The sequence below is a fragment of the Gadus morhua genome, chromosome 6 (genome assembly GCF_902167405.1).
Source record: "Gadus morhua chromosome 6, gadMor3.0, whole genome shotgun sequence".
Taxonomy (NCBI): Eukaryota; Metazoa; Chordata; class Actinopteri; order Gadiformes; family Gadidae; genus Gadus; species Gadus morhua.
Genome location: NC_044053.1, coordinates 11,212,491 through 11,239,404, shown reverse-complemented (window position 1 = coordinate 11,239,404; position 26,914 = coordinate 11,212,491). Strand labels below are relative to the sequence as shown.

The 26,914-nt window shown below is 44.7% G+C and overlaps 3 protein-coding genes across 6 annotated transcripts; 1 reads left to right on the top strand and 2 right to left on the bottom strand.

The window, feature by feature from the left end:
• Positions 1-3,300: 3,300 nt before the first annotated feature.
• poc5 (POC5 centriolar protein homolog (Chlamydomonas)) lies at positions 3,301-11,492 on the top strand. 2 transcript variants are annotated; one of them, XM_030359607.1, is made up of 13 exons: positions 3,301-3,394; positions 3,745-3,828; positions 3,919-4,069; positions 4,703-4,807; positions 5,067-5,257; positions 6,208-6,384; positions 6,796-6,900; positions 7,310-7,489; positions 8,040-8,280; positions 9,557-9,711; positions 9,961-10,056; positions 10,222-10,401; positions 10,797-11,492. In XM_030359607.1, the coding sequence occupies exons 2-13, from the start codon at positions 3,745-3,747 to the stop codon at positions 10,941-10,943; spliced, it is 1,812 nt and encodes a 603-aa protein (XP_030215467.1). In that variant the 5' UTR covers positions 3,301-3,394; the 3' UTR covers positions 10,944-11,492. The 2 variants fall into 2 exon arrangements, with proteins under 2 accessions (XP_030215467.1, XP_030215466.1); XM_030359606.1 differs by having other exon boundaries at positions 10,219-10,401.
• ankdd1b (ankyrin repeat and death domain containing 1B) lies at positions 10,859-16,904 on the bottom strand. Of its 2 annotated transcripts, XM_030359609.1 has the most exons (16): positions 16,557-16,904; positions 16,204-16,304; positions 15,770-15,868; positions 15,561-15,659; positions 15,175-15,279; positions 14,966-15,070; positions 14,749-14,847; positions 14,278-14,376; positions 14,012-14,110; positions 13,781-13,879; positions 13,520-13,618; positions 13,197-13,292; positions 12,636-12,837; positions 11,682-11,813; positions 11,494-11,584; positions 10,859-10,939 (listed from the first exon to the last, which is right to left on the bottom strand). In XM_030359609.1, exons 1-15 carry the CDS (start codon positions 16,732-16,734, stop codon positions 11,529-11,531), a joined length of 1,668 nt encoding a protein of 555 aa, XP_030215469.1. In that variant the 5' UTR covers positions 16,735-16,904; the 3' UTR covers positions 10,859-10,939; positions 11,494-11,528. The 2 variants fall into 2 exon arrangements, with proteins under 2 accessions (XP_030215469.1, XP_030215468.1); XM_030359608.1 differs by lacking the exon at positions 10,859-10,939 and having other exon boundaries at positions 11,174-11,584; positions 16,557-16,903.
• Positions 16,905-17,058: 154 nt separating this feature from the next.
• polk (polymerase (DNA directed) kappa) lies at positions 17,059-26,246 on the bottom strand. Of its 2 annotated transcripts, none has more exons than XM_030359601.1 (15): positions 25,935-26,246; positions 25,517-25,646; positions 25,097-25,216; positions 24,835-24,987; positions 24,176-24,307; positions 23,613-23,763; positions 23,043-23,264; positions 22,449-22,573; positions 22,125-22,291; positions 21,813-21,845; positions 21,590-21,686; positions 20,618-20,789; positions 19,003-20,184; positions 18,425-18,464; positions 17,059-18,162 (listed from the first exon to the last, which is right to left on the bottom strand). In XM_030359601.1, exons 2-15 carry the CDS (start codon positions 25,637-25,639, stop codon positions 18,081-18,083), a joined length of 2,799 nt encoding a protein of 932 aa, XP_030215461.1. In that variant the 5' UTR covers positions 25,640-25,646; positions 25,935-26,246; the 3' UTR covers positions 17,059-18,080. The 2 variants fall into 2 exon arrangements, with proteins under 2 accessions (XP_030215461.1, XP_030215462.1); XM_030359602.1 differs by having other exon boundaries at positions 19,012-20,184; positions 25,935-26,242.
• Positions 26,247-26,914: the final 668 nt, after the last annotated feature.

The following is a 26,914-nucleotide window of genomic DNA, read 5'->3' as shown; positions in this document are numbered from 1 at the left end:
CACACACACACACACACACACACACACACACACATACACAAACACACACACACACACACACGTTGAAAAGAAAGGCATCTCTCTTTGTCCTCTGAATTTGATGATTCACAGAAGCAGTGGCCTGGGGGCTGGGGACACACTTTGCTTTAGTTGGATGACAAAATCTCTTCTGGCCACAAGACTCCATTTACCACCGCTGGAGAGCCAAAGAGCACTTAGTCTAATGTACAGGACAGCAGAGTGACCCTCGCAAACGGTAGTATGCACAGCACAATCCGCTGTGCAGGACAAGGGCCCGGCTCCTCTTGCATGGGGTTCCGTATTCCAGCCATAAGAAATCCAAGCACACGTGCACCCACATGCACCTACGTGCAGACACATGCACATGCTTGCACACACTGCCACATGCATGCTTGCACACACACACACACACACACACACACACACACACAAACACACACACACAATATCTGAAAGTGCTGAAGTCATGAGAATGCAATATATGCATCTATCATGCTTGCCTTGACATGCTTGAAACGCATGATGAGTGTCTTTTGCATAACAAAAAAGCAACTCAATGAAATCTGTGGTCTTTATTTTGAGCTCCTAGTGGTAAGAGTAAACGGTAGAACAGCAGGCAGATACAGATGCAAGCCATACAGACACACTCCTCTCTGTGTGCTCCTCCTAACCATTAAATACAGGTACTACACAGCCCCTTAGAGAAGCCAGACTTCAACGTGGAATAGAGAAGTAGAGGTGAACTGGAGTAGCTGTCTGCTGCGTATCTCTATCCTGATTATAACAAAGGAATCGAGACATTGATGCTAATTGTTTTTGCCTCGTGTGCGATAGAGAAGCACTGTCTCACCGGTCGGTCGACCGTGGCCACTCTCCTCATCTGCAATCGGCTCTTTACCAACGCGTCGTTAACGTATACAATCCACTTTCTGATTGGGGAAAGCGCAATCATGGTGTATTACCGTTCCTGAAGAACTTGAATAGCCCAGCTGCTCACCGTGGGCTCAAGCGGAACAAAGGGATGCTGGTGTCATCGATGTTATGGATTATGGTATGGGAGAATGGGAAGTCCCGAACCATCAGTTTAGGGGAAACAGACGTGTTCAATCAGAGGTCACTGTCCCTCATATAAATCGATGGATCTTAAACCCCATGATAACACATTCATTGTTTATGTGTATTTATTTCTCTTTTTTGAAAACGCTTGATCAATAAACAACACAGAATGAGCAGAATGTTCAGCAACCGGTTATTTTTCAAGTGCGTGATTGGTTTTTCATTAATACTTGAAATAAATATAAACATAATATGTATTTGATAGAGAAATGTGTGCCTACATAAACAATGTTAAACAAATGTGAAGTCAGAGAGTTGAAATTACAAATAGCAAAAGCTTTCTTCAGAAAGCACAGCTGCCAAACCACATAAGGTTAGTCACTCATTTCAGTTCTGTCTACCATTGCAAGGTCCTGAATAGTTTAGCGTACCTGAGATAAAATACCAGGGGGAGAAAAGTCAAATGGATTGTGATTATTGTCCTGGAACAGATTGAACAGGCTATGGGAGAGGGATGTGAGCTGAATCCCATTTCAGCGCACAGGCCCAGGTGCCTTTCCTCCCCTCGGAAACGAAGGAGAAATCTAAGAAGGGATGGAGAAGAAAGGGTTAGAGGCAGTATTACACGCTGTAATCTGGTGCCCCTTCAACACTAGTTTATTACTCGCGGGTTTGTTCTACTCGCAACACAGAAGAAAGAGTTTATGGACTGAGTGTGCGTGCTCTACTATTTTATCTTTGTATCTTGTGTGTGCATAGCAAGGCATTATTCCCACTATGGAGGTTGGTACAATTGCATTAATTTTTCACGACACATACTGTCCTTCATTGGAAGTTAAACATATACAAAATAATCTTGATTTTGGTAAGGATTTTAAAATAGTGTATTACGATATTTTGATCATTGGTTAATTTGGTATCATTAATTTTTGGAACATTGATTAAATATATTCTATAGATACATTCAATACACGAGTTGTAAAACAGAAACATTTACTTGTGTCGAAACATCATATAGGCCTAGGCTCTCTAGCCTTTGTATTATATTTAGACTTTTATTAAACTGAAATTGTAACAGTCACATGGCATTAATAATAATATAAATGCTAATTTTTCAACATAAATGTTTTCCCAGAGATACAGTGTTTTCACTGCGTAATATCACTGAAAGGGCTTGCACCATTTGGGCCGGAGTATTTCAAGTTATTTTGTCAACCAATCCCATACAGCCCTCATAAGTGTAGATTAACTAACAAAATGCCTAAAATGTCTTCAGACAACATCCCTCGAAAAATCGGAGATTGTATGCCAGGATATGCATGGACAGGATTAGAATTAAAGTATTAGAATTACATTGGTGGACAGTTAGTGGGGGATCTTTGCACACTGACAAACGGCTTATCCCGCTTTCCCCTCAGTGCACCCCCATCCAATTCAAATTCAGACTGCAGCAGGTCTAATGCAGCATGATAGCATTCCTCCTGAGAGCGGAGTACAGTCACATTCAGCCAGGTGGTAAGGAGGCCCCAGACCAGCTCTGCCAGCCTTGCCATGGATGAGAGGCACCATATGTCTCCTCTGTTTTGAATCCCTGCCAGCCCACAGACTGCCAAGCAGCCATTCCACATATGTGGGGCTTGATACTAATAATCGCATGAGTTTCCCGAGGTATGCGACATTCTCAACATCACATGGGCAAATTATTGTCATTTGTTAGTCATCAAACTGCAAAGGGAAGCGCCAACAGGGAGATTGTTGGGATGGTGGTTCGCCCCAATGATTTAGACATTCTTATATGGACAAGTGAAGTAGTGGACATGCCACCTGAAAGCCTATTAATGTCTTTGAATGGACACCATTTGTTTCCTGCATCAAGAAATCTATTAGCAACTTTGGTCGAAATGCATTGAAAAAGTTACAATTGCAACTGTATAGCCTGTTGTATACAGTATTTACAATACTGGAGAATTGATCGTTTAATTTAATCAACAATAGATCTTGAAGTGTTTATTTAAACTGCTGCTTATGATCATAGCTGTGTCAGCATATCTAAACAAGGCAGCACCTGCTAATCTTGAAAGGCGGAGCTGCGGATTTGTAGCTGGTTGTCCGTAGCGTCTGCGTTGTTCCGTTTATAGTTACTACGGTTACGCCCTATCCAATCAGAAAGGTCTATACGGATGTCAATGGAAACGGCAGCCAATCGGGTTGCGCCTTGTTCGTTTGAAACGCTAGCAAGCGTCCTCCAACTGACGTGAAGTTTACAATGCTGACTGGGAAGAGTTTGCTGATTCTTCTGTAACATTGAGTGAAGGAGGTATGGCTTTTGTGCGACTTTGCAACTACGGCACTTTGTTTTTCGTGGTGTTATTCAACTGACGTAAACGACTACAAACGCAGACGATACGAAACCAATTCGTTAATAACCTTTGTTTTCTTTGATTTATTCGCGTGTACTTTCACTTCCCTATACGAATACACTCCATCCGCTAAATTCCCCTCCCTGCATCTTAAATCATTTATTTTCAAATAGTACGTTTGTTGAATCTATTGGATTGCTAGAGGAGGGTATTTTTCGACAGAACGAAACCAAATTCACAACGGGAAGTTAAGTTTTGCTTGTCGGTGACTCTGTTTACGAGATTAATCCATGCCTTGACCCTGCAGATGTCCTCAGACGAGGGGGCAGCAACCAGTCCAGTTCTGCCTAAGGACTCAGATCGGGGTAGCTCAGTGTCCTCCGAGCTACAGGTGAGGAAACATGTCTTTCTACAGCATGTCATCATGCAAACATGTCATACATGTGACCTTATACATGTGCTCTTTATGGGGACCTCACAGGACGAGTACGAGGAGCTTCTTCGCTTTGCTGTCGTCACGCCAAAGTTTGAAGGACCCACTTCTGCTCACATGCAGAGCTGGCTTAGCACCTCGAGAGAAGCTGCTAGACCATCGCATAGAATGGATGACGTGAAATCACAACGCCAAGCAGGTGATTTGAGCTGATTCCATACACAGTCACAGCCATGTTAATTGAACTAAAGATTTCTGACTGACACAAATGCAGAGGAGTACCTGCTGCCTTCAATTATCGACTGTCATGAGGGATTTTGTGTTAGAAAGTTTGATGTTACGTTTTGAGATTCATCAAATGATACGGTTTACCCCAACCCTTGACAACAAGCACGTCCTAGCCAATCCATCAGTCGTGTCCCTTGACGCCACAATCTAAAAAGGAGCTTCAGCGCCTGAGCTGTCATGTAGTCGAGCACAGAGATGTGGATGGCAGCCAGACTGATTGGCAATGATCTGCTGGCACTCTGCCCATGCTGCTAAGTGCAGCCCCCGCACTCCCTGCTGGATTTAATTAAGATATTGACATCAGTGTTTTCCCGGATGAGAAACTGCGCTCTTCTCATTCAATTTTTTTTTACCAGCGGCCTTTACAAGTGTATTCACACACTTCCTGCTTACTCATCCTACGTCTTCTCACTTGTCACTATTTATTGTATTATTTTTTTTTAACACTTCATTCACAGTCACTTATGAACACCCTTGTTTGTTCTACTGTGTCTGCTTGTCTTTTCCTCTCCCACATCAACAACGTCTATCTCCTCTTCTCCAGGGGTCATACATGACGTAGCACATGACCGACGTTCAAGGCGGGTGGGGAAAACAACATCCTCCGCCCAAATGGCGGACACCCACTCACAATCTAGTGTTTGTTATGGTGAGCTTGCGCTTAAAGTATATAATATAAATACAACATAAAAAAATGATGGTGGACCCCCATTACAATCTAGAGTTTGTTATGGGATTGAGCTCAAAGTATAGAATATATATGTATAAAATCGCATCGCATATGAGAGATAGATTGCATTTAAATGCAACTTCAGACCCCTTGATGTGATGAGATGGAGCCCATCCTAGCGTGTGTTGCTGTGGTTTACCATCAGTTAAGACCACCTGTCTTTCTTTCGTCCCCCTAGTGGAGGAGCTTGCAGCCCACTCCTCTGGCGGGACCTCAGCTGGGCCCTCGGACAGGTCCCGGGCGCAGGCAGGAAGGTCCAGACAGACGAGCCCCGACTCCTGGGAGTCCGGGGGGACAGAGCGGTTCATCTCTGAGGAGAACGTCAGCAAGGTGGAGGACATCCTGGACACCTGGAGCAGCCATCTCAAGGTGAGGGCACACTTGTCAATTGAGAAAATGACATTATTTCTTTGTTTCTTCTTCTTCTTCTTCTTCTTCTTCTTCTTCTTCTTCTTCTTACTATTTGGGTGGTTGAATGCAATCCTCATTAATCAAGAATAAAATAAAACCATCATATCTAGTGGGTAGATTTTAGAATCAAATAAGAAAATGGTTGATCTCAGTTTCACAATATAAGAGCTTTTGGGAAGAGACTCGTTAAGTAATATAAAATAATCCATTTAATTCAAATAATTTTAAAAGCTTATCGGAATGGCTGAGTTTAACTTTGAGTGAATCTGCTGCACAGTACCAAACTGTGTTTCTATTGTAATATGAACTGGATCTGGACTCCTTTATTAACAATTCTTAATCAAAATATTAATAATGAAAAATGGGGGGATGGGAATTTCCGACTTGGTTTTCTGTGTAAACCACCACTAAAACTAGATGGATTGAGGGGATTCTTAAAATGTTTTGAAAATGTCCTGATTACTTTGGCCCCACTGTAACAGCACGAATATTTGCATGTTCATTCCTACCCAATTTCCGTTATCGCCTCATACTTAAACCGCTATGAGCTACTGGATATTGCTTGTTGTGAGTGCACCACTTTGACAGCCTCAAACTGTGTCCACAGACAAAAGCTTGCTGGTTTAAATCGTGCACGGCCAAATTACCACAAATCTCTTTGAGAATAGAGAAAAATGTATGTTTTTATTCATTGCATTTGTTGCATTGTAATCAGCAGTATTTCATGAGTAATATGGAGTGTCTTGGAGTGACCAGTGTTTGCACAACTGTCTTCCCCAAAAGGCCATGTTCTTTTCTTTTTGTGGAAAATAACGAGGAGACAATCTTTCAAGGTGACCCAATACCTCCCCCATGCATGACCTCACACTGCTGTGACCTCCCGGTGACCCTCTCCTTCCCCATCGCAGTCCAACGTGTTGACGGAGCTGAGGAGGTGGCGGATGGCCCTGGTGGAGCAGCACAAGCTGGAGCTGAGGAAGGAGAGGGAGCGCTGTGGTGCGCGGTCGGCTGGCCTCAGCACGGAGCTCAGCAGCCTGAAGGAGCTGCTGCAGACCTACGAGACCTCCAACCAGAGGAAGGACGAGGTATGGACAGTAGCAGTTAACTGTATGTGACGCAAGATGCTCTCTCTCGCTCGAGCTATTGGCTACAAAAGCTAGTCAATGAAGAGGTTGAATGACACTTTTAGCCAACGTAGCTTACAAGCACAAATCTAAAATATTAAACCGCTTGTCAGTGCGGTGGCCCGGTCGGCTTGGTTGTTCCGGTTAATAAATGATTGACTAGTTGAGGAGGTTTGTGTTTATGTACTGCACACACACACTGTCTTCACTTGATAAAGAAAAATCACCAGATGACGCTGAATGAGTGTTTTGGCCGACTTCTCTCAGAATCACAGACGCAGAACCATGGGTGTTGACCTACTGCTTTTCAACGTAGAAGTATGACTTAACCTTAGGGCGATGTCCGATTGCCCTTCTCTTGTTGTTCCGCAGGTGATCAAGAATCTGAGCAAGGCGTTGGACAGACAGAAGGAAAAGATGGAGGCCATGAGGGCCTTCACCACCTGGAGGATTCAGCACAGCCAGGTCAAAGAGGAGGTAGCCACATGCAGAGAGCCATTGCTTGATAACACTTTGCTTTAAAATGTATATTTTTTTAAATGTCATGACTTGGCCATAATGCATATCTCTTTTGTACGACACCCAGATCTATGCCAGTATAAACGTACTTAATAGAGTACTTAATCACTAAATGTGCCTCCTATATCTTTTGTGCATAGTTAGTAGTGACGCCCTTATTTCATGTGTGGCGATTTCTCATTCTGGAAGAAACTGTAGCGTACCATCGCCTTAATGGCCTCCATCGTTAGGAAATGGACTGATGGTGATGGCAATCTTGTCTCTGGCCCATTTCCCTTGCGTTTGTGTGTGTGTGTGTGTGTGTGTGTGTGTGTGTGTGTGTGTGTGTGTGTGTGTGTGTGTGTGTGTGTGTGTGTGCGACTGCAAGGCGCATGCTTCTAAGCTGGCGCAGCAGCACTACCACCTGCAGCTGAAGAGGAAGGTGTGGCTGGGCTGGCACGGCCTCGTGCGGCGGCACTGGAAGGACCAGGTGGAGCGGGGGTGCCGCGCCCGGGCCGAGGAGGTGTGCGTGCGCCTGTCCGCCGACTACGAGGCCAGGATAGCGGAGGTGAGGCAGGGGAGACGCGCCGCTGACTCCGCCCAGCGACCGACCACTGTCTGGTGCGCAGTACGGGGACGCATACAGGGATGTGTATTGGGCTTGAAAATGAACGCAGGACCAGAGCATATCATAGGACACTGAACGGAATAAACAAGTTGCATACATAGTGCTAGGGCTGCTCGCTTATGGAAAAAAAATCATAATCACGGTTATTTTGGTCAACATTGAAATCACGATTATTTAAAAGATTATTTTTGTGTTTGAAAACACGATGCATTTTCTCTGCATTTCTCTCCAAAAAAAAACACGTTTTATCCAGCTGTTCTTCAATTTCTTTAGAACATCTAATGAATAAATTAATATTTTGGAGATCAGTTCACCCAAAACTCGAAAGCGTGATAAAAATTCGATCAATTGCACAGTCCTAATAGACAGTGCTTTTGTGCGCATAGTGCAGTACACTTCACTTCCAGTAGGGGGGTAGGGGAACTTCTAAGGGGGATATTGTTGTTTTCTTATGTCGGCGTTGAAGACAACCCCCCCCCTGCGTCCGCAGCACTGCGACGCCGTAGAGGACGCCCAGGCCGAGATCCAGAAGCTGCGGGTGGAGCGCGACCGCTACGAAGAGTCCATGAAGAAGGCCTTCATGCGGGGCGTGTGTGCCCTCAACATGGAGGCCCTGACCATGTTCCAGCCCGGGGAGGGACGGCCGGAGCCCCCTGCAGCCACCGCCGCCGCCACAGCAGCAGCAGCAGCATCAGCAGCAGCCCACCACCATCACCTCCACCATCACCACAGTGAGACACACACCGGCATCACCATAGAGTAGACCCAACGACCAACTCTGGCCCGCAGTACACTGAGCTTTAAAACAGGGTTTAGATGACTCTAATTCCCGGGCCTGTGATGAACTCACTCTAATGCTATTGCTTTCGCCGGTAAATGTCCTTGAAGTCCTTGAAGGCATTATTATCTTTTTGTTTGTGCGCCACTGCCTGCCGGAGATCTATTGATCAAATACGACTAGGAGGATAGAAAGCCCACACCCAAAGAGTGCAGCCTTGTGCTATTGGCAACAGTTAAGAATGATGGTGGAGATGGTTTTAAGAGGGGGGGTTCGGGGGAGAGATCTATTCCGGGAGTCGTCCACAGATCAGTGCGGTGCAGTAGGTTGGTCGATGGATTTGCTCACTGAGTGGTAACCTTCACTTAACACTGGCTGATTGAAAAGGACCTCTTCAGACGCAGGGTGGTACCGTTGTGTCGTTATGCTTGGGGTCCACGCTGTGTCGTTGCCGTCGGACCTCGTGTTATCTCCGTGTTATCTTGATTCTTTGTCCATGCGTTTTGTGTCGCGTGCGAGCGGAAGGTGCAGTTTAATTTTCCGTCCCTTTTGCCTATGACGCCAAACTATTTAACGTCATTACGGAGGGTTGAATCGGATTAAAGGGAAGGGATCTGATTATATAATTGCTTTTATACCTGTCCAGGAAGGAGACCCAGAGGGAAAAGGACTCCTAACCAGCTTATCAATTTTAGAGCGCCCTCTTCGATCTCCCCGCTAATCAATGTTGGCATTGGTCTATGTATTTTTTTTAACTTCATCCATACGCACGTGCCATGCTGCTCTCCATATTGATCATACTCTTGAAGTAGCCTCACCGTTACCCGCATCAGGTTTTCATATTCAGTTAAAGGTCAACATTATTCAAGTGGAAGCGGAAGGTATTAAATGAAGATGATCACAACATCGACGTCGGATGATATTCAATTTGTAACATTTATTTTTGAGTAGACTTAATGATATAGAGGGTAGCTGTGGTTGAACCCTGTAGGGACGTGATTAAGCTTTAAGTTTTTAATAGTGAGCATATGCTTATCAGGAGGAGACCATCGAGATGGGATTCCGTCAACGCACATCCCTGTGGTTGACTGGAGTTCCCCCGAAGGTCGTTATCTCCTTCTTCCATATTGCCTGGCAGCCATTGGGTCAGGCTCGTTATGCACCCCGTGTTTGAGACGCGGCGTCGGGCCAGTGTTAATGATTCACGTTGTTCTTCCTTCCATCTGCAGATGCCCCGCCTCCCCAAGACGAGCTCGGCTCCAGCTCATCTGCTCAGCCGCACGACCGGCCCGCCTCCTCCGTCCGCTTCAGCCCCGTCCACCTCGACCCCCCCGCCCACCCGTCCCACGCCGCCCACCCGTCCCACTGGGAGGCCGGGCTGATGGTGAGAAGGGGTTCTGTCCCCAACGCCTGCTTACATCGCATCGCGGACAGGAACCCAAATAATCAGTTTCCTATTTACATTAATTAACTTCAGTGAACTCCCTTGCCATAGGCACGTCGACGAGTACCGAAAGATTACATTAACACAAAAACAACCCAGAGGCCCATAATGGTGTTGATTAAAAATATTTTCCATATCCGTGTTGCACCTCTCTCTGACGATCTCCCTCCTGGTGTCTCCTCGTGCCAGCTGGGCTCCAGCGCCCCAGTCCCCGGACCAGAGGCGTCCACCACAGTGATCCACAGCTCCCTGCCGCTTGGGAGCCACGCAGGCGCCCTCAGACAGGTCAGACCCCCACTCTATTCATCTCAGGGCTCCCTGCATCCTTTTGGATGGCATAACCCTGCATAGAGCAGGCTGCGACTCGCCCCCGCCTTCAAAGCACCAAACTCTGCGGTGACGCATTTCAAACGCGGTGTATTGACTTTGAACCCCCCCTCCCGACAGCAGGCCAGCGGCGGGCGGGTGGTCACCGCGGGGGTCGGCCACCAGAAGCCCTCCAAGACGGTGACGGCCCGCATCACGGCCCGCCAGGACTTCGGCCGGATCGGCCCCAGCAACCTCCACGTCATGTCCATGACTCCGCCCATGAGCTCTGTGATCATTGAGCGCCATCAGCCGGTCTCACAGGTAACCACGTCAGCCGCTGGCATGGCGACGCTCTTCTCGGGATTCAAATCGAGGATGGGGGGGCTATTTGTTTTATTTATTAGCTGTGTGAGGTTGATTAGTCATTACAAGCCAATTAAATAGAAGAAATGAAAATAAACTGGTGACGCCAGTGTGGTGGGCGTGTCCAACCAGATGTGTGACGGATAGATCAAGTCCCCCGGCACCAACTGGTTGGCTGTTGGAGCTTTCAATCTATCCACCTCACATCTGGGTGGACACGCCCACATGTGATTACAGCCCTCATTAGATTTATTAATGAATACTCTGCTACATGCCAGGTGGAAAAATACAGGTCCCCTTTAATGTTTGTGGTGAATAGGATGTGACTTAGTGGTGGTGGTATGTGTTTTCAGATCAACATCGGTCCGTCCGCGGCTGCTTCCAGGCACCCCCCCTCAGCCCTACTGGGCTACAGCCTCCCCAACGTCAGGGCCCAGAGCTCATCCTCCAGGACCCACCCCAGCACCTGCCACGTGCACTCCGTGAAAGTGGTGGACTGACACACACACACACACACACACACACACACACACACACACACACACACACACACACACACACACACACACACACACACACACACACACACACACACACACACACACACACACACACACACACACACGCACACACACGTTGCTCTCAGGTTTTCTATTTACATTTACTGTACTATGCATAAAAAAAAACACTGCTTTACTTGACATAGTACAGCATCAAGCAGACGTCAGGATAAGCTTTTTTTCTATTAATTTATTGACAAGAGTTATCCAGTGTATTTGAATTTAGACATAATTTATACAGTATATATATCTTTTTTTATTTACATTTTAACAGTTCATTTTACATGAGTGGCATGTTTTAAATAATGGTAAAGTCTAGGTTTGGCTGCTTTGGTGAGTTTTGTAGGGCTGCTCTCTTGCACACCTAAGCTTAAGTTTACAGTGCAAACCCCAATGCAAGTCATATACGAATGTATAAATTATCTTTGCTTTGTTCTGTAATAAAACAGTGTACAGGCCAATCGATCAATTAAACAAAGCATTGAAATACCTTGTTTTAAATTGTGTGAATTAATTTGATCTCGCTCAGGAAATGTTGCAATTCTTACTGCTGCTGCTCTTCGTCTCCTTCCGGAGCTCATCTGCATAGGGAACACTTGGTAAACATATGCAACAATATGCTATTCCTCATGCATACCATATAAATCTGAAACTGGACGCAATACGCAAGTCTTGTACCTGCAGCTGCCCTGTTGGAGGTGCTGATCAGGCCCTGGTAGAGTTCCTTGGCAGGGCTCTTGCCAGCTAACTCCACCGTGTGGAGCCAGATCAGCAGCATTCTGTTGCCGTGCTCCCGGTAGCTCTGCTGGCCTGCGGACAGAAAACACACAAGTCCTGCGAGACCAGTCTACTAGCTGTAAAAGAAAAACAAACATCCAAGATATACTTGATAGACAGCTAGCCCATTTAGTAAGTCATGGATAGAAAGAATGGCTATTGATACACTTTTAGCAAACCCTTTCATCCAAAGAGACAACAGTGCAATTAAATGGGAATTGGACACAAAACCTTTAGGCTTGGAGTCTAACACTAGTTTAGCCACTACACTATCCTGCCCCCATTCAACTTGATCAAACGGATAAAGACCTAATAGATTAAATTGTCTCATCCCCTAAAAAAACGACCAATGTATTGTGTTTGATACACTACTGCTTGAGGTGCCTAGTAGTAGGATGTAACTCATGGACGTCTTCAAAGGGACAGTGAAATGTACCAATTAGGGGAAAGCGTTTGTATTAATGTGTAAGCCACTGGCTCTGTCGACGCCAATTATCCCTAGAAAAAGGTTACTCTTTGCCTTAGGTACCGCTGGATAAACATTGCTGATTATTTTCATGATGCGTTTTCTTTCCCCCCCTGATCCTTACCCTTAACCTGACCTTTATCACACCAGCCCCTTATCTATTATTCAGCCCTCTCAAAGCTGTTCACTGGAGATAACCACATCAAACCTCATAGCTAAACATCAGGGCAAAGGTTTAGGTATGAGAGGTTTAGGTTGACACTCAGGGCCGACCCTTAGTCTCAACCTAAACCTCTCATACCTTTACCCTGATGAGTAGCACTTTCAACACATCGTGACCTAAAGCAGACGGCTAAGACTTCGGCCTTTGGTAGAAGCTGTAGCTTGACCTGTCCACTGCGCTTCGATGGCCTCCACCTGCTCCCTGGTGAAGTCCCACTGCTCGGCCAGTCTCTTCCAGTCCCCTGGTTTCAACAGCCCGTGAGACAGGTGCCAGACGGTGGAACGAAACTGCTTGGTCTCTTGACGGTGGTCCAACTTAAACGTCAGCGGACACTGGCTGTGAAGATCCTCATTAAGCTCTGGATGTGCCTGAAAGGGCAATCAAATCATGTCATTACCTTGAGAAAGGCCACACAGTGCAGAGTATACACAGACAGGGTGTGTAAACCCCCCCCTCCCCTCACACGCACAGACGCATCTCATAATCTAAGCAGCAATGCGGAATGTCATGAAGGGTAAGGAGGAACAAATACAGGCTTAATCACATTGACAGTACAATCACAGCCAGCTGCAATAACATTATTGGGAATTCAACGAAAGGTGAAGAAAGGAAATGGATCATCTGGAGATTAATTTAATCACTGTTTTCCCGGCACCTAAATTTTGGATTATTAATGACACGTGCAGACAGCTCCACATGTCGAGAAGAATGGTAGTGTGAACCTCACCTCCTTCCATGTGTTGTACCGCTCAGCCTTGATGATCATGTCAACAATGGCCACCTCGTCCGCCCTTGCCGCCACCCCCAGGGCCGTCTTATTGTGCTGCTCCACGGAAGGGGATGCATACTTTTGGTGGTTTGAACGCGCCACCCCAACAGTTTCAAGATTAAACATGTAAACTGTGTGTATTGTAAATGGGGCTCAATGTATGTTGAGTTTGTGCTCCTCCTTTGATAAATAGACTAACTTTAGAGAGATGACGATCCGGTATGAAAGTTTTTTTTGTTTTACTAAAAAACTTTACATACCGGATCCTAAACTCGTCTTACCTTGTCGAGTAGGGTAAGGTCCACACCAGCTTTTACAAGCATCTCCACGATGTCTACTCTCCCGAGCTCGGCTGACAGGTGCATCACGGTCTGGGATCTCTGTGAGCGGGACGCAGACCGGTTTCAGTTCAACCTCACAAGCACATCTCCCAAGAAGGGCCCGCAAAGCCTTTGTGCAAGCAGGATTTCTGATCAAAAACACACTCAGCCGATTAATGTCATAATTGTCAAAAACGTAAGGTGTAGCTTCGGAGAACCCACCTTGTCAGCGACATTTATGTTGCAGCCGGCCTCCAGTAACATATGGATGGCGGGGATGTGAAAGTTCTTCACCGCCAGGTGAAGAGGAGCCTCCAGATTCTGAACAAACACAAAACACCTCTCTGGTCAATCTCATGAAGGCGTAAAGCGGCGTGCTGGCATGAAACACATTGATCACGCAGGTCAATAGGTTGACACCTACTTGCACGTTGATGTCGATAAACCTCATACCTGATCCTGGAAGTCTGTCTGGGCATCATGGTCCAGGAGGAGTCTTAACAACGACGTGTCCCCCCTCTCTGCAACGGAATGTAGAGGGCTCCTTTTGGTCTAGGGGACAGGAGAGGGTTTCACATTGACAGAGGGGGAGACATGCTAGTGGGCAGTGTGAGGAGCTTTTTAGGAAGGACACCGTATAGCAGCGGTCTTCATTGAATAGAAGTAAAAGTCAATGACTTTGACAGATTGAGTAATGGGGGGTGGAGGGGGAGCTCTACCGAGGTGACGATGTTTGGGTTGCAGTCGGCCTGGAGAAGGACCCTCACACACTCCTCGTGTCCCCTCTCGGTGGCCAGGTACAGGGCTGTCTCTTCAGCCTGCAACACACCAAAAACAACCTTCTGCTACAGTGGAGGAAAGCACCGACAACCGTAGCACACCGGGGGTTTACTCTATAAGAGCCAACTTCTCTCACCTTGACGTACTTTCAAACGTCCTTATTGAATTCAGCTTTTTAAAACTTGTCAGCAATATGTTATAGATTACATGAAGTTATTATCTGCAGTATTCATCAGATTTTGGGCAACTTGTCTGTCACACTTCATCAATACTAATCCAGTGCTCAATCCAGTGTTCTGTAAATGTAGAATGAGTCACTATTCAGCAGAGGATTAGCCGATAGCCACACGCCATCACAAGGGACATGAAGCCCGATGGCAATAGCGACATGGTTAACATTGATCGCCTACCATATTGATTTCATCCCGGGTCTCGAAGCTCTCCAGCAGCCTTCCCACCTCGTCAAGGTGGCCGTGTCCAGCTGCTAAATGCAGGGGTGTGTCACCGTTCTGACAGAAACGGGAAAGAGATGGCTCGTCAAAGTGACTGTGTGTGAGACAATAGGTTCTCAAATGACAACGGCACAATGTGCACCAAGATGCACACAAGAAGAAAAGACATTCGAACCTTGTTGGGTCTAGTCGAGGCCATTTCATAATCCGGTGACATTAGCATATCTAGTATCTCCAAGCAGCCACATTCTGCGGCCAGCGCGAATGGAGTGTGCCCCATCTGGTTGTGGAGGGTGGAAATCCAGAGGCAAACTAAATAAGCCTGCTTTACAATGCAGGTCAACCACACTGTGAACATCTGGGTGTTTGGGGCACAGAGCATACCTTGTCCGGCTTGTCTAGCTCCTTCATCTGCAGGTCCTCGATAATGTATTGCAGAACTACAGAGTTGTTGTTGATGGCAGCACAGTGGATGATGTTTAACCCTTCCTAAGGGAGACGTTCAATTGTAAAGCAGAAATATTAATGAAAAGGACGCCAGGGAATATAAATATACTTGGTTACAACTAAGTAGCATACAGCACACGTCAAAACGGTTTCTGCTGTACGTAAATGTTTAGTTCTACTTGTAAAACCGGATTATTTTTTGTTAATATTAATGGAAACATTGGTAAAAGGATAACAATATTTGGAATCATGTTGTGGTTATCATGATTCCCTTTGTCTCAACGACCAAAGGACTAGATATTCTCCTTAACAGTTTTCTTTACATTGTTACGAATCTTTTGGTCGGCTCCAGCCCGGACCAACAGCTTCAGGATGTCCAAACAATCGAACCAGGCCGCCAGGTGAATAGGTGCTACACCGTGCTGAAGGGGACACAACGACACACAGCCGGGTGGTGAGGTGGGACTGGTGGGTCAAGCAGGTAGAGGCGTTAAGTTAACATTATGTGGTTCTGTTTGGTAGAAGTCTTTACAATGTCCTTTTGGTCTACTTTGACCCTCCACAGCAGAAGAAGTTCCACCGCTTCCTTGTTGTTGCCGGCCACAGCGAAGTGAAGGGCAGTCCTGTTATGCTGGGTTGAAAAGAACAATGACAAGCTGGCATTATGGTCTGCCAGGGGAACTGTGGGAATCACAATATATTTTTCAATCTTACAATATTCTTTGGTGTCAAGTGGGGTGTTTTGTGTTGGCCATGTTTATACAGCCTGTATGAAACAACTTGGTAAAACCCACAGGGCAAAGTATCTAACATGCACCTTTTGTAGCATCTGGTTTTTTTTCTTCACAAAAGCAAAAATAAAAAACATTTTATTCAATTAAAGATTAAGTTAGATTGACCGGTAAATCAGCTATAAAAAGATTATTTCCATATGTGGCTGTTCCAGGATCCCTGGCATCCACTCACCAAGTTCTTTACATTGGCATTTACTCCCCGGCCCCACAGCTTCATGGCCTCAACGTCATTCCGCTTGGCTGCTTCGATTAACTTTATCTCTGTCTCAAGCACTGCCCAATGACAACAAACCACGATAACATATACTTTTAGGGAAAGTGAGGTTATGTGCAGTTATGGTACATTGAATATTATTCATGGTTATAAATACGCTTTAATACATTGCAGCACAACTTAACTTATTTTGACCATTTATGGACAATGTCGTTGTCTTTCATTACAGTAAAAAAAATCTTTTATTTATTATGCAGCCAAAATAGACAATGTTCTCCCCCTTGTGTATACTCTCCCGTGAGTGTACTCACACATCTCATTGATGTTGAAGCTGGACTTCTCTGGTTCCTTTGCCTTTCCTCCTTTGTGCGGCCTCTTCTGCTGTATAAAGTCTGAAAACCCCGCTACCGTCTCCTCTCTCAACCATGTTGAGGGGTTTAGAGTCGCCTTAGTCCCGGCAGGCCGACCTAGCCTTGTGTTCAGTGCCATAGCTCTTCTCTCCAGTGAGAAAACAATTCACTGCGGGATACTTCTCTGGTCTTTACACCGTCTGTCAGGAAGTTACTCCTCAGAAACACACGATCAGAAACGTTGACTAAAAGCTCCAAACTTCTGTGTGACTTTACACAAGTGTGGAAAGGACCCGCCTGATTTACGAGAATGACGAGACTACTCCCACTGTGCAGGAAGGTAGCACTCTATTTGCACTAGCTTTATTTGTACAGGTAAGTCTTGAAAATACACTACACAGAACACACACAACAACGACTGACTGCTTCTGTACATGTTGATGTATGACACTTGACACAGTAATGCCTCGTTATCTTCATTTATTTTGGACACGCAGAATTATAAATTAGGAAATAAATACAATAACTTCATATTATTAAACATCATTATTATATTCTACGCAATCAATATTGCAATTGAAAAGGATTATTGGCTCAATATCTATACAAATAAATACATCTTCATACCATACCTTGATTACATCATTAACGTAAGACATACATGGGGCAAAACCAAAAACTTGTCTTTTTGGTGGAGAGATAAATATATATATAAAGAATGCTTGAACTCTCAGTGCACACATAGATAAGCCTTCAATATATATAATACCCCAAAGGGCATAATACCCCAAAGGGTATGTTCTCTATATTGCTTTGACAGAGATGAAACTCTAGCTTCTACTAAACTATCAACTTATATTCGTCAATCATTTATATCTCAAGCACTGAGTTTATGGATAGGATACAGTAAGGCCATAGATATTTGACAGTTACTTATTATTATTTGTTTGAAAAATATAAATGTATTTTCTTACTTTACATTTTGAGATAAAAAACACTTGATTGCTGTTACAATTTTTTTCCATTAATGTAGATAGTTTCCAGTCCACTGCATAGTAAACTAATGTATTTATGTAAAATCTATAATTTGAAATTGCTGAGGCTATACATTATTGAACAAACTTTTTGTATTTGTTATACTAGACAACTGACTTTTGGGTTCTGATGCTTTAACCACTGAAGGTTTGGTAAAAGATAATATCAAATTAGAAATCCTCCATCTAACTTATAGACTCTTTTCAGAGGCATCATCATAGGATGCTCCTTTTTTATGCTAGTTTATCTTAAACTAGGTAAGACATCATACATTGACCATGGCACGTGCCCTGCTACAAAAAAGACCCTTAATTAGTGCACTGAGTGACACCTGGGTTTTCCCTACAATAACCTCTGTCAAAAGGGTCTGGAGTTATATGTGTTCATGCTGAGGTCAGAGACCGCAATGAGCTGTCAGTGCGAGCGGTGCCCTTACTGGAGTCCATTGTGTCACATGAAGAACTTGTCAATGGTGTTCTGGGAGCCCCGGCCTTTGGCTTTCTTAGCAGGAGGGGAAGCAGGTGGGCCTCGCCTGTAACACAAGCATTCAAATAGATCACATTCATTAATAAAGTAGAAAACTATTTTTTTCCACAGAAGATGTGGTGATTGCTGCAGTTGTGAAATGTTTGTTTAATAGCTGAACTCAAGTAAAGATATTTGAACTAAGAAGTAGTGTTAGTTATTATTTTTTAAACATAGCCTCCCTCATTGTGTGCGGAAACAGCCTTATTATTTATTCACAAAGAATGCCATTTATTTGAGAACCGACCATTGATGATTGAGCGGTTTACCTTTTGCTTTTGCCTTTGTTTGGTCGTGCCGTGTGTAGTTCTGTGAGTGAAAAGAAATGGATCACTGTCTAAAAGAGACACAACTGAACCACATCTTCAGGGAGATAAATAATGCAGCTGCTCAGGCAGGTTTAAGAGCAAGCTGGGACGGTCAAACACTCCATTGTGGAGAAGAGTGAATAGGTTCGAAAGTGATTTAACCGTCTCCAGAGCTGGCCAAAGGATGCCCAACGGTGTCAAATAAGATGTCTCTTCTCTGTGGGAAATAATACACACACTTTCCACCCTACCACAGTGAATGGCAATGAAACAGACCCCCACCATGTAAAAATAATACAAACGTACATAAATAAAACTAAATGCCTCCCATTCTGTAAACCAATGTTACTTGGAAACATTTTGAATGGCATCGTAACTACAATCCCGTAGTGAGTTTAACTAATCACAGGTCAATTTAGGGAATACTGTACAAAACCAGCGAAATGCACCAAAGTTGAGACACATTTAGCACAATATTAGTCTCACTGCAAGGCTATGTTTCACTTAGACGAGCATGGCACTGGCCTGACTCAACACACCTGACTCACCTTGCCCCCTTTTAGCCGTGACCGGAGGTCGCATAGTAGAAGACGACGACGATGAGGGTGGTGCGAGCATGTGCAGCACCTCCTGGTTCAGACAGAGGTCGACGTGGTGATTGAAGACGGTGAGGTCATGGGTGTTCTGGGGGACCTGACACACAGGGCAGATGAGGGTGGAGCCTTCGTGGCCGGGCGGCGCCTCGAGGCGTGAGCTCTGCGTTGCTGGGTCACCGCGGTGCGACGAAGAGGCCCTCTGAGGCGAATGCACCCTTCTAGAGCCGTGGTGGTCCAACAGAGGCTTGTCTCCGCTGCGCCGTTCCTTAGCGCCTGGATCCCCTGTGTCCTCCGCCCGAGTTACACTAGGACCACGTAAAGCGTCACACGTCTTAAAAGCACTGAGGGCGTCCTCCGGGTTTGACCTCTTCTGCCTCTCTTTGTCCTCGCCTTTCTCCGGGACCCCCTCGTCTATGACGGTAAATCCCTTCGGACCTCCATCTCCGTCCGACTCCGAGTCCGTATCTGTGGGTGTCTCAGTGGCGACACCGCTGAGACACAGGTCTATGTGTCTGTTGAACACCTGGAGGTCCGTGGTCCTCACCTCCCCAAAGCACACGGGACAGGTAAGGGTCTCAGGGTCCGGGGCCGCGGCGCCGGAGGTGGAAGCGCTGGCCTCTGGGGGGGCCACACGGACAGGTTCCTCACGTGTGATGGATGGGTTTCCACTTGATCCCAAAAGACCTTGCGCTGACTCATGCATCTCTATCACGGCGCCACGGCTCTTTGGATTGTCCGTTGCTGGCTGGGTAAACCCAGAGCAAACACTGCCCTGCCCTTTGTCCGTCTCGCTCAAGCTCCTAACCTGGAGACTCAGCTTCTTGGTGTAGGCCTTCTGGAAGAAAGACTGTGGCTGGTTCTCACCGGCCACTGAGACTTGTGCCCCCGTCTGCCATGCCGCCCATGGGAGACCCTGTAGCTTGGGGACTTTCTGGGGCAGCTGCTCCAGTATATGACTGCCAGCAGGGGGAGGACGCTCCATGGGGAGGTGGGAGGCAGTCTCTTTCACGGAGTTTGGAACGATACCATGGGACGGGCCGGAGGAGCCCTGCTGGAGGAAGCCCACAATGCTTTTCTGCTGGGGCTTCTTGTCATCTGCGCTCACAAAGGTGGAGATTCGAACGCCTGCATGCACAAAGTTACATCATAGGTACTAGTTAAAAACATTGGTCAAATGAAAAAAACAAAAGCAGCACTTACGGTAATTTAATGCAGTTTATCTCGAAATGCATGCAATCAGTCAACCTCATCAACTAGAATGCTGCTGCAATGTTCAAAGTTCAAAATAAGCTTTAATTTCAATTTCTAAAAATGTGCCTAACAAATAGTGGTATCAAAATTTCATTTGTCTCTGACCTGTGGTGCATTTGATATACAAGGAGAAAATTAATAAAATGTAATAAAATCAGTAATATTAACGATAAATAAAATCTAAAATGGTGCAAAATAGTTCTGAGTAGTGCAAAGGTATGCAAAACAAAACGGTTTATATAAATAAAGTTAAAAAGCAAATGTAATGTAAGTAATGTAACCTCTGCAGACAGATAAACTCCATTACCCATGAGCCTCAGCTGGAGCTGCTGAGGACTGACATTCTCTATCTCGGTTTTCAAGAGATCCTTGGCGGCGGCAAAAATCTCATCAGTCGTGGCGACAGCACAGGGCAGAGTGCACGCCCGGGACTTCACCTCAAACTTCACATTCTTCAGCTTCAACGTTATCGTTTTACCCTGGAAGAAGATCCCGAAAGAAATACAGTTGATGGACTCATTTTCTGCTTAAGCAAAAAAGGTATACACCATTTCTCAAGGTGTGACAAAAGCACTGCAACATTACGCCCGCTCAATAGTCAAAACACTGCATAGGCAATGACATTCAATGAATATAAATGGCAATGTGTGTCATTCCGCCGGTTAATTTGTCAGAATACACTTTGTAACTAATGGGTCGCAATGCGTTTCCCTGGTAATGTGATCATCTCCCAGAGACACATTTCGAAGGCTGATAGTCCCCTGCAGTCTCCTTAATGGCCCTCCATTTCCTCCAGCTCTCAAAGCCCATTGGGGCTGCAGGCAGGGGGGTGATGGCCATGCCAAGCCCCCCCTTCCTTCAATCGATTGTGAGGGGAAACGATCAAGATGGAGCAACTGCATCACATTCAGCCTGAACTGCAAGCAAGATCACGTGCCGCTGTGAGTGGTGTCGCGTAGTGAATTTCCCTCACTAAATATAACCATTTTAATTGATTCTGGATTGTGGAACTGCCCTTTTGTGGTTAGACAACCATACTCTTTTCCCCTTAGGACAGTTCCAGAGATGCAATCTCCCTGCACTTTCTTCCTATCCATTTCGTTAGTCTTACAAAGAAGGACTTTAAGAAAGTCTCAGCTAATAGTTATAATATTTAAATGTTTCAGCTGGTCTTCAAATGTTAGCCTATCAGCTTCCCCTGAAACAGTGACTCTGAATGTAGGCCTGAGGCTACACAAATACGTGTGGTGTCACATGTCACACGAGAGTCGTTCCCCACCCGGAGTCCTTCCTTCTTCATGTCCGCTGCCAGGTCTTCACAGAGCTCCCTGCACAGAGACAGCTGCTCCTCCGCCACACTCATCTCCCTAAATGTTCTGCGCCAGTCAGGGTGCCGTGGATAAAGAGTGCGTTGAGACGCACAGAGAGACAAAGAGCATGATTAGGAGACTGTTAGCCGCAGGAATCCTTGTTGTTTTGTTGTTGTTGTTGCTGAAATATACCTTTCTGTACTCATGCTTTTCCTTTCTCCATCCCTGTATCCAGGTTCACCAAAACACCAGACAAAATTTTCCGTTAGAATCTTGCCAAATGTTAACAGGTGCCTCATATGAAATGTGTTTTCAATGTTTGTATGCGTGCATTTCTATGCTCTAAGGCATAGAGCATAGATATTATCCATGCATGCAACATAGGTCACATAAAGCCTATGCGATCAGGTCGAAGCCGCAGAGGTGTGTCCCAAAGACGTAATACACTTTGAGCAGGAGTTCACTGTTTTAATCGAAGCGGGGATCAATTGCAAAGCGTGTCACCTTTCCATGTGAGTGGAGCCTAGACCCAAGGAAATCCTCATGAAGTGATGCCACGCCGTCTCTGAAAACATCAGGGAGAGCAGAGCCATCTGCTGGCCAAGATGAGCACAGGTAGTGATGCCCAGACTGCTCAGCATCTTCTCACTTACTTTCCCTATGCCAGAAACCTGGGGAAATACCAACAATTATACTTTTAAAATGTATATACAACTCCTCACATTTGCCGTTAAGTCCAACCCCACAATATTCACACCATTATAATTGCATGACATTTTTTGGATTAGTGGCTCAAATGTTGTAGTTTGAAAATCGGTTTCAGTATACTTTGCGGACTGGCAGGGTCTGGATGAAGTCCATGACTGCCTCTCTGTTGGAGGGGACTCTGTACTGGCCGTTGGGCTTGTTTTTGTCACTGCACACCTTGGCAATCATCGTGTTTGGAGCAATGCCTGGAAGCAGGAAACAACAGTACTGAAAGCTCATGACTCATAACGCTGCAGAATACACTACAGATGCAGATAGTAAAATAGTAATAGTTTCATAGTAATAAATATGAACATGAATCTGATTGTTGCTACAACTATAAAAGTGCCAAGCACATAACACAGTAATCCTGGTGCTGATCTTCAGAAGGATTCAAGAAGACAGTAGAAACAAATTAAATTCATTTTTATTTCTATAGCCCTTAATCCCAGTTACAGTCCCAGTTAAGGGTTTAACTGGCCATATATTGATGACATTCCCTAACCCTAGCCCCCCAGATGCCAAGAAGAAACTCCCTTAATTAGCAAGGAAGCAATCCTTGCTAATTAACCATTCCTCACAGGGATGGTTAGGGATGCAATGGTAAAAGCATACATTTTAAATCAGAAACTGTAGAAGACAGTACATCGAGCCAGAAGACACTCAGCACTTCACCTGCACTGGCGGTCAGTGTGGTCTTCTGCTCGATGCGGAAGCGCATCTCCCTCACCGCCTCCTCCACGCAGGTCCCAAACACCTCCGAGCCTCCACCAGACTCCACCTTCTCACCCGAGGGAGGCAAGCTGGGCGTGCTACTGGGGCTGTCCTCAAACAAAAGGGGGGAGAGGTTCTCCACGCACGGCTCAGACTCCTGGGGAACTTTGCTTTGCAGTTCACCTTCACATGCCGAGTAGGCCGGGTCGGGAAGAAGAAGGAAGAAAGTCGGGAACAAGGCATGGGGAAGCAGATAAGGATGAGAAAGCCCGCCTTCTTACAATAATACTGATGTTATTTGAATGACTTGAAAGATGAATATCACTGATGCAGAGCAGATCTGACCAGTCAGTTACTCTGTCAAAATGTTTCCATGGCACATTTCTGCATACATTTCATGCATAAAATAAATGGAAGTAAAGTTTAGATGATGCTGATCACACACACAAAAGGCCACCATGCTATTAGTAGGCAGGTGTTGCTATGTAAATAGATGGAAAATAATCCTCCTGTCCTGTAAACAAGCACTACCTGTCTCAGTGATGTCCGTGTGCAGGCAGTGTGTACGTAAGGATTCGGGCCAGCTAATCCTCTGTTCCAGGTGGTCTGTGAAATCCAGATAGGCCTCGTCCAAACTCATGGGCATGAAATTAGGGTCATACGCTGCAAAGATCTTTCTGATCTAACAAAAGTATGATAAGGAGTGAGCTGTTTGTTATGACATGTCGCAAGAGGCCAATAAGCTGGTCCAATATTCAATTGTATCACAAGTTTTGCAACTTGGGAGATATTCGCTTACATCTCTAATCAGTTTTTACATTTAGAGCAGAAACTGGGTCATTAATTTTCCTACTAGTATAGTTACAGTAGCCGTCAAGTTTTGATATTCAGTGGGCACGTAATGCAATTCATAGTCAAGATTTGGTTTGGAAAGTAGTATTAACCAAATTATATCTAACCAGAGTATTAATACGTTGTGTTCATATACATATAATTGTAGCATGCCCTACAAAGTATACCTATTGCATTGTTGTTATCTTATTCCTGTTGTCAATAGAGTAACAGTATGGGGTGTTAGCGGTATTAAAGCTCACCTCATTGCTCACAGCTCTGTATTTATCAAAGTTGCATGGGACAATGACCAGATTGGGGCAGAGCTTTTTGGCGATGAAGCCTGGCATTGCAGCACGAACACCAAATTTCCTTGCATGGTAATTCGATGTTGACTGAAAAGAGGAAAGAATAGGCTATGCTCACACAGTTTTTTTGTGGGTTTTAAATATCTGATCTGCAAGCCATGCACTGTTAACATCCCTGAAGGGGTTACCATTCTGCCACATACACCGTCCAAAAGTTTGGGGTCGTTTAGAAATGTCCTTATTTTTTAAAGGAAAAGCAGGTATTTTCAATGAAGATAACATTTAATTATTCAGAAATACCATCTAGACATTGTTAATGTGGTAAATGACTATTCTAGCTGGACTAATCAGCCGTCTGATTCTTAATGTGATATCTCCATATGTCTACAGAGGTCCATTTCCAGCAACCATCACTCCTGTGTTCGAATGGTACATTGTTTAGCTGGTCGTGTTAAAAGGCTAATTGATGATAAGGAAACCCTTCTCTAATTGTGTTAGCACAGCTGAAAACTATGAATAAAAGTGTGAGTTTTTAACGGAAAAAAAATAATTCTCTTGGTGATCCCAAACTTTTGAACGGTAGTGTACATCCTCGCAGTAACATCTCCACTTACGAGCATGCTCATGGATCCCACAGCCATAGGTTTGTCCTTCAGCTCGGGGCAATCCCTCATCTCCACCGCGGCATAGAACGCATCCATGTCCACGTGCACGATGAGACGGCTGAGATCTCGACTCATGTCCAGCTCATTCACCATCTTCTCTACCTGCAGGTAGAGAAGATGGTGAATGAGTACGACGTTACTGGTCCAATAATGGGCCTACTTGTGCATGTGTAGGTAGGGAAGGTTCACCGTGACCTCAACATCTCTTCACCTGAGTGTGTGCTTTCTGAAGCTGCTGTTCGGTGATCTGAGCCCTCTGGAGCGTCATCTTTTCAATGCGCTGGTTCACCTGCAGCTCTTTTTTAGCCTCGTTCTCATAGAACCTAGAACCCTAGGGAAACACGGCATAAAGAGATTCTTCTTTTAAATTTTCTTAAAAATGTATTGAAAAACATTTTAATGTAACCAAGTACGATGGAGCAGCAAATAGTGCGTACTTCATGTTACCTTTGTTGACGTATTATGTTAACTAGGATGAATATGTTGAATCTCTCATGCGTGTGTGTTTATATGAGCATTTGTCTGTGTGTATGTGCATGTGCATGTGCGTGTGAGTGTGTGTTGGACTCACAACAGGAAACTATATTGACAGCCCCTTGGCAAGAAACATGTTTTAGGTTTTCATGTTTACCTTTGAGGACTCAATGATGATCTTGTTGATTCTTTCCCGATCGAGACCTTCCATCCCAGCCTTGTTGTCATTGAGGGCCATTCTGGAGAGGAAGCCACCCCCATCTGCAGAGGTACTCTCCATGCTATGGCTGGAAGTCATTATATTATGTTAATCCAGGGAACACATCATTGGTCACGTATTGTTACTGATTCTGATTAATGTGACAAGCATCAATTGTCATACTTCCAACTAATTGATTTAATTGTCGATGTATGTACACATTCACTGTATCTCCTCTACACATATGAAATCCATAAACGATCATTAACTTTAAACTTTCTAGCGATGTAGCTACTATAAAGTAGCATCCGACATGTAAATATGCTAGCTATAAAAACAAATAACTGATAGTTATTAGTCAGATCTACCAACCCACCTTTTGAAACGTTCTTACGGGTTTTAAAGACGTTCAACAATGTTTATTTGAATTTGTGGCGTAGTCTTGCCATTTCAGCAAACTGGGGGAATTGTTGTCCATTCCGAGGAGTTCAAGGAAACCTTTTCTCCCACAAGTCACTGATATCCTTTCATTGTGACACAAAAGTAATTAAATATGTTATCCAAGGCTTTCAATGTACATACAAACTGGAAAACCCACGGCTGGGTCGCCAACACAACCATGGGAGGCTGGGTATATGGTGTGGACAGCAACGACTTCCTGACAACTTGGTCTGACGCGCTCTTTACTGCCCTCGGTTGGTCAACGCATGAAACGGGACCGCCAGTTCTCTGAAACGGGATTACTTTTGACAGCGCTACAAAGTTAACTCAGTCATTCCCAGACACACTCGAAAAGTAGGAAAAAAATACACAATTTAGGTAGACTCGTATGAAAATATTTTATGCATCCAATTTATACATCTTATGCTCAATTCGTGACTAGGGGACAAACATTGTAACACTTTATTCACAATTGTATACTCTTTAGATATTTTCATTAGTTATCCATTATAATAAAAAACTAAACAATAATTACATCATGTAGTTCATGTAGTCGAAGGTGATTCACATGAACTCTCCGGAACAATAAAAAAACACATTATTGGCATGAAAAATGTACGTTGCCGAATACGTTTAATTACATTTAAAAGCGAAAAGAACTGGGTCGGTATAATAAAATATGCAAAAGCTTAATATAAGAGAATATAACGAGCTATAAATTACAAGAAATACAAAAAAACGGTGTAATATGAAATAATATATTATATTTGATATTATATCATATTTGCTATTGTTTTGCAGGAGGATAAAACAAGGGCGAATATAAAATCCAATAAAATGAATTGAAATAAATATCTAACAAAATAAATGCATAATTTGCATACTTTGTAACTGAATTTTATGTTGTTAATCCGT

What these genes read in the sequence shown, in the direction of transcription:
- poc5 (XM_030359606.1), top strand. Translation starts at nt 3,745, where the DNA reads ATGTCCTCAGACGAGGGGGCAGCAACCAGTCCAGTTCTGCCTAAGGAC. An exon ending in ACGAGGCCAGGATAGCGGAG is followed by an intron (nt 7,490 to 8,039) that starts GTGAGGCAGGGG and finishes CTGCGTCCGCAG; the next exon opens with CACTGCGACGCCGTAGAGGA. An exon ending in TCACCTCCACCATCACCACA is followed by an intron (nt 8,281 to 9,556) that starts GTGAGACACACA and finishes TTCCATCTGCAG; the next exon opens with ATGCCCCGCCTCCCCAAGAC.
- polk (XM_030359601.1), bottom strand. Translation starts at nt 25,639, where the DNA reads ATGGAGAGTACCTCTGCAGATGGGGGTGGCTTCCTCTCCAGAATGGCC. An exon ending in GGCTCCACTCACATGGAAAG is followed by an intron (nt 21,846 to 22,124) that starts GTGACACGCTTT and finishes ACCTGGATACAG; the next exon opens with GGATGGAGAAAGGAAAAGCA. An exon ending in AACAAAGGCAAAAGCAAAAG is followed by an intron (nt 18,163 to 18,424) that starts GTAAACCGCTCA and finishes CTTGTGTTACAG; the next exon opens with GCGAGGCCCACCTGCTTCCC.
- ankdd1b (XM_030359609.1), bottom strand. Translation starts at nt 16,734, where the DNA reads ATGGCACTGAACACAAGGCTAGGTCGGCCTGCCGGGACTAAGGCGACT. An exon ending in CTTCAACATCAATGAGATGT is followed by an intron (nt 16,305 to 16,556) that starts GTGAGTACACTC and finishes GTCATTGGGCAG; the next exon opens with TGCTTGAGACAGAGATAAAG. An exon ending in ATGCCAATGTAAAGAACTTG is followed by an intron (nt 15,869 to 16,203) that starts GTGAGTGGATGC and finishes TTTTCAACCCAG; the next exon opens with CATAACAGGACTGCCCTTCA.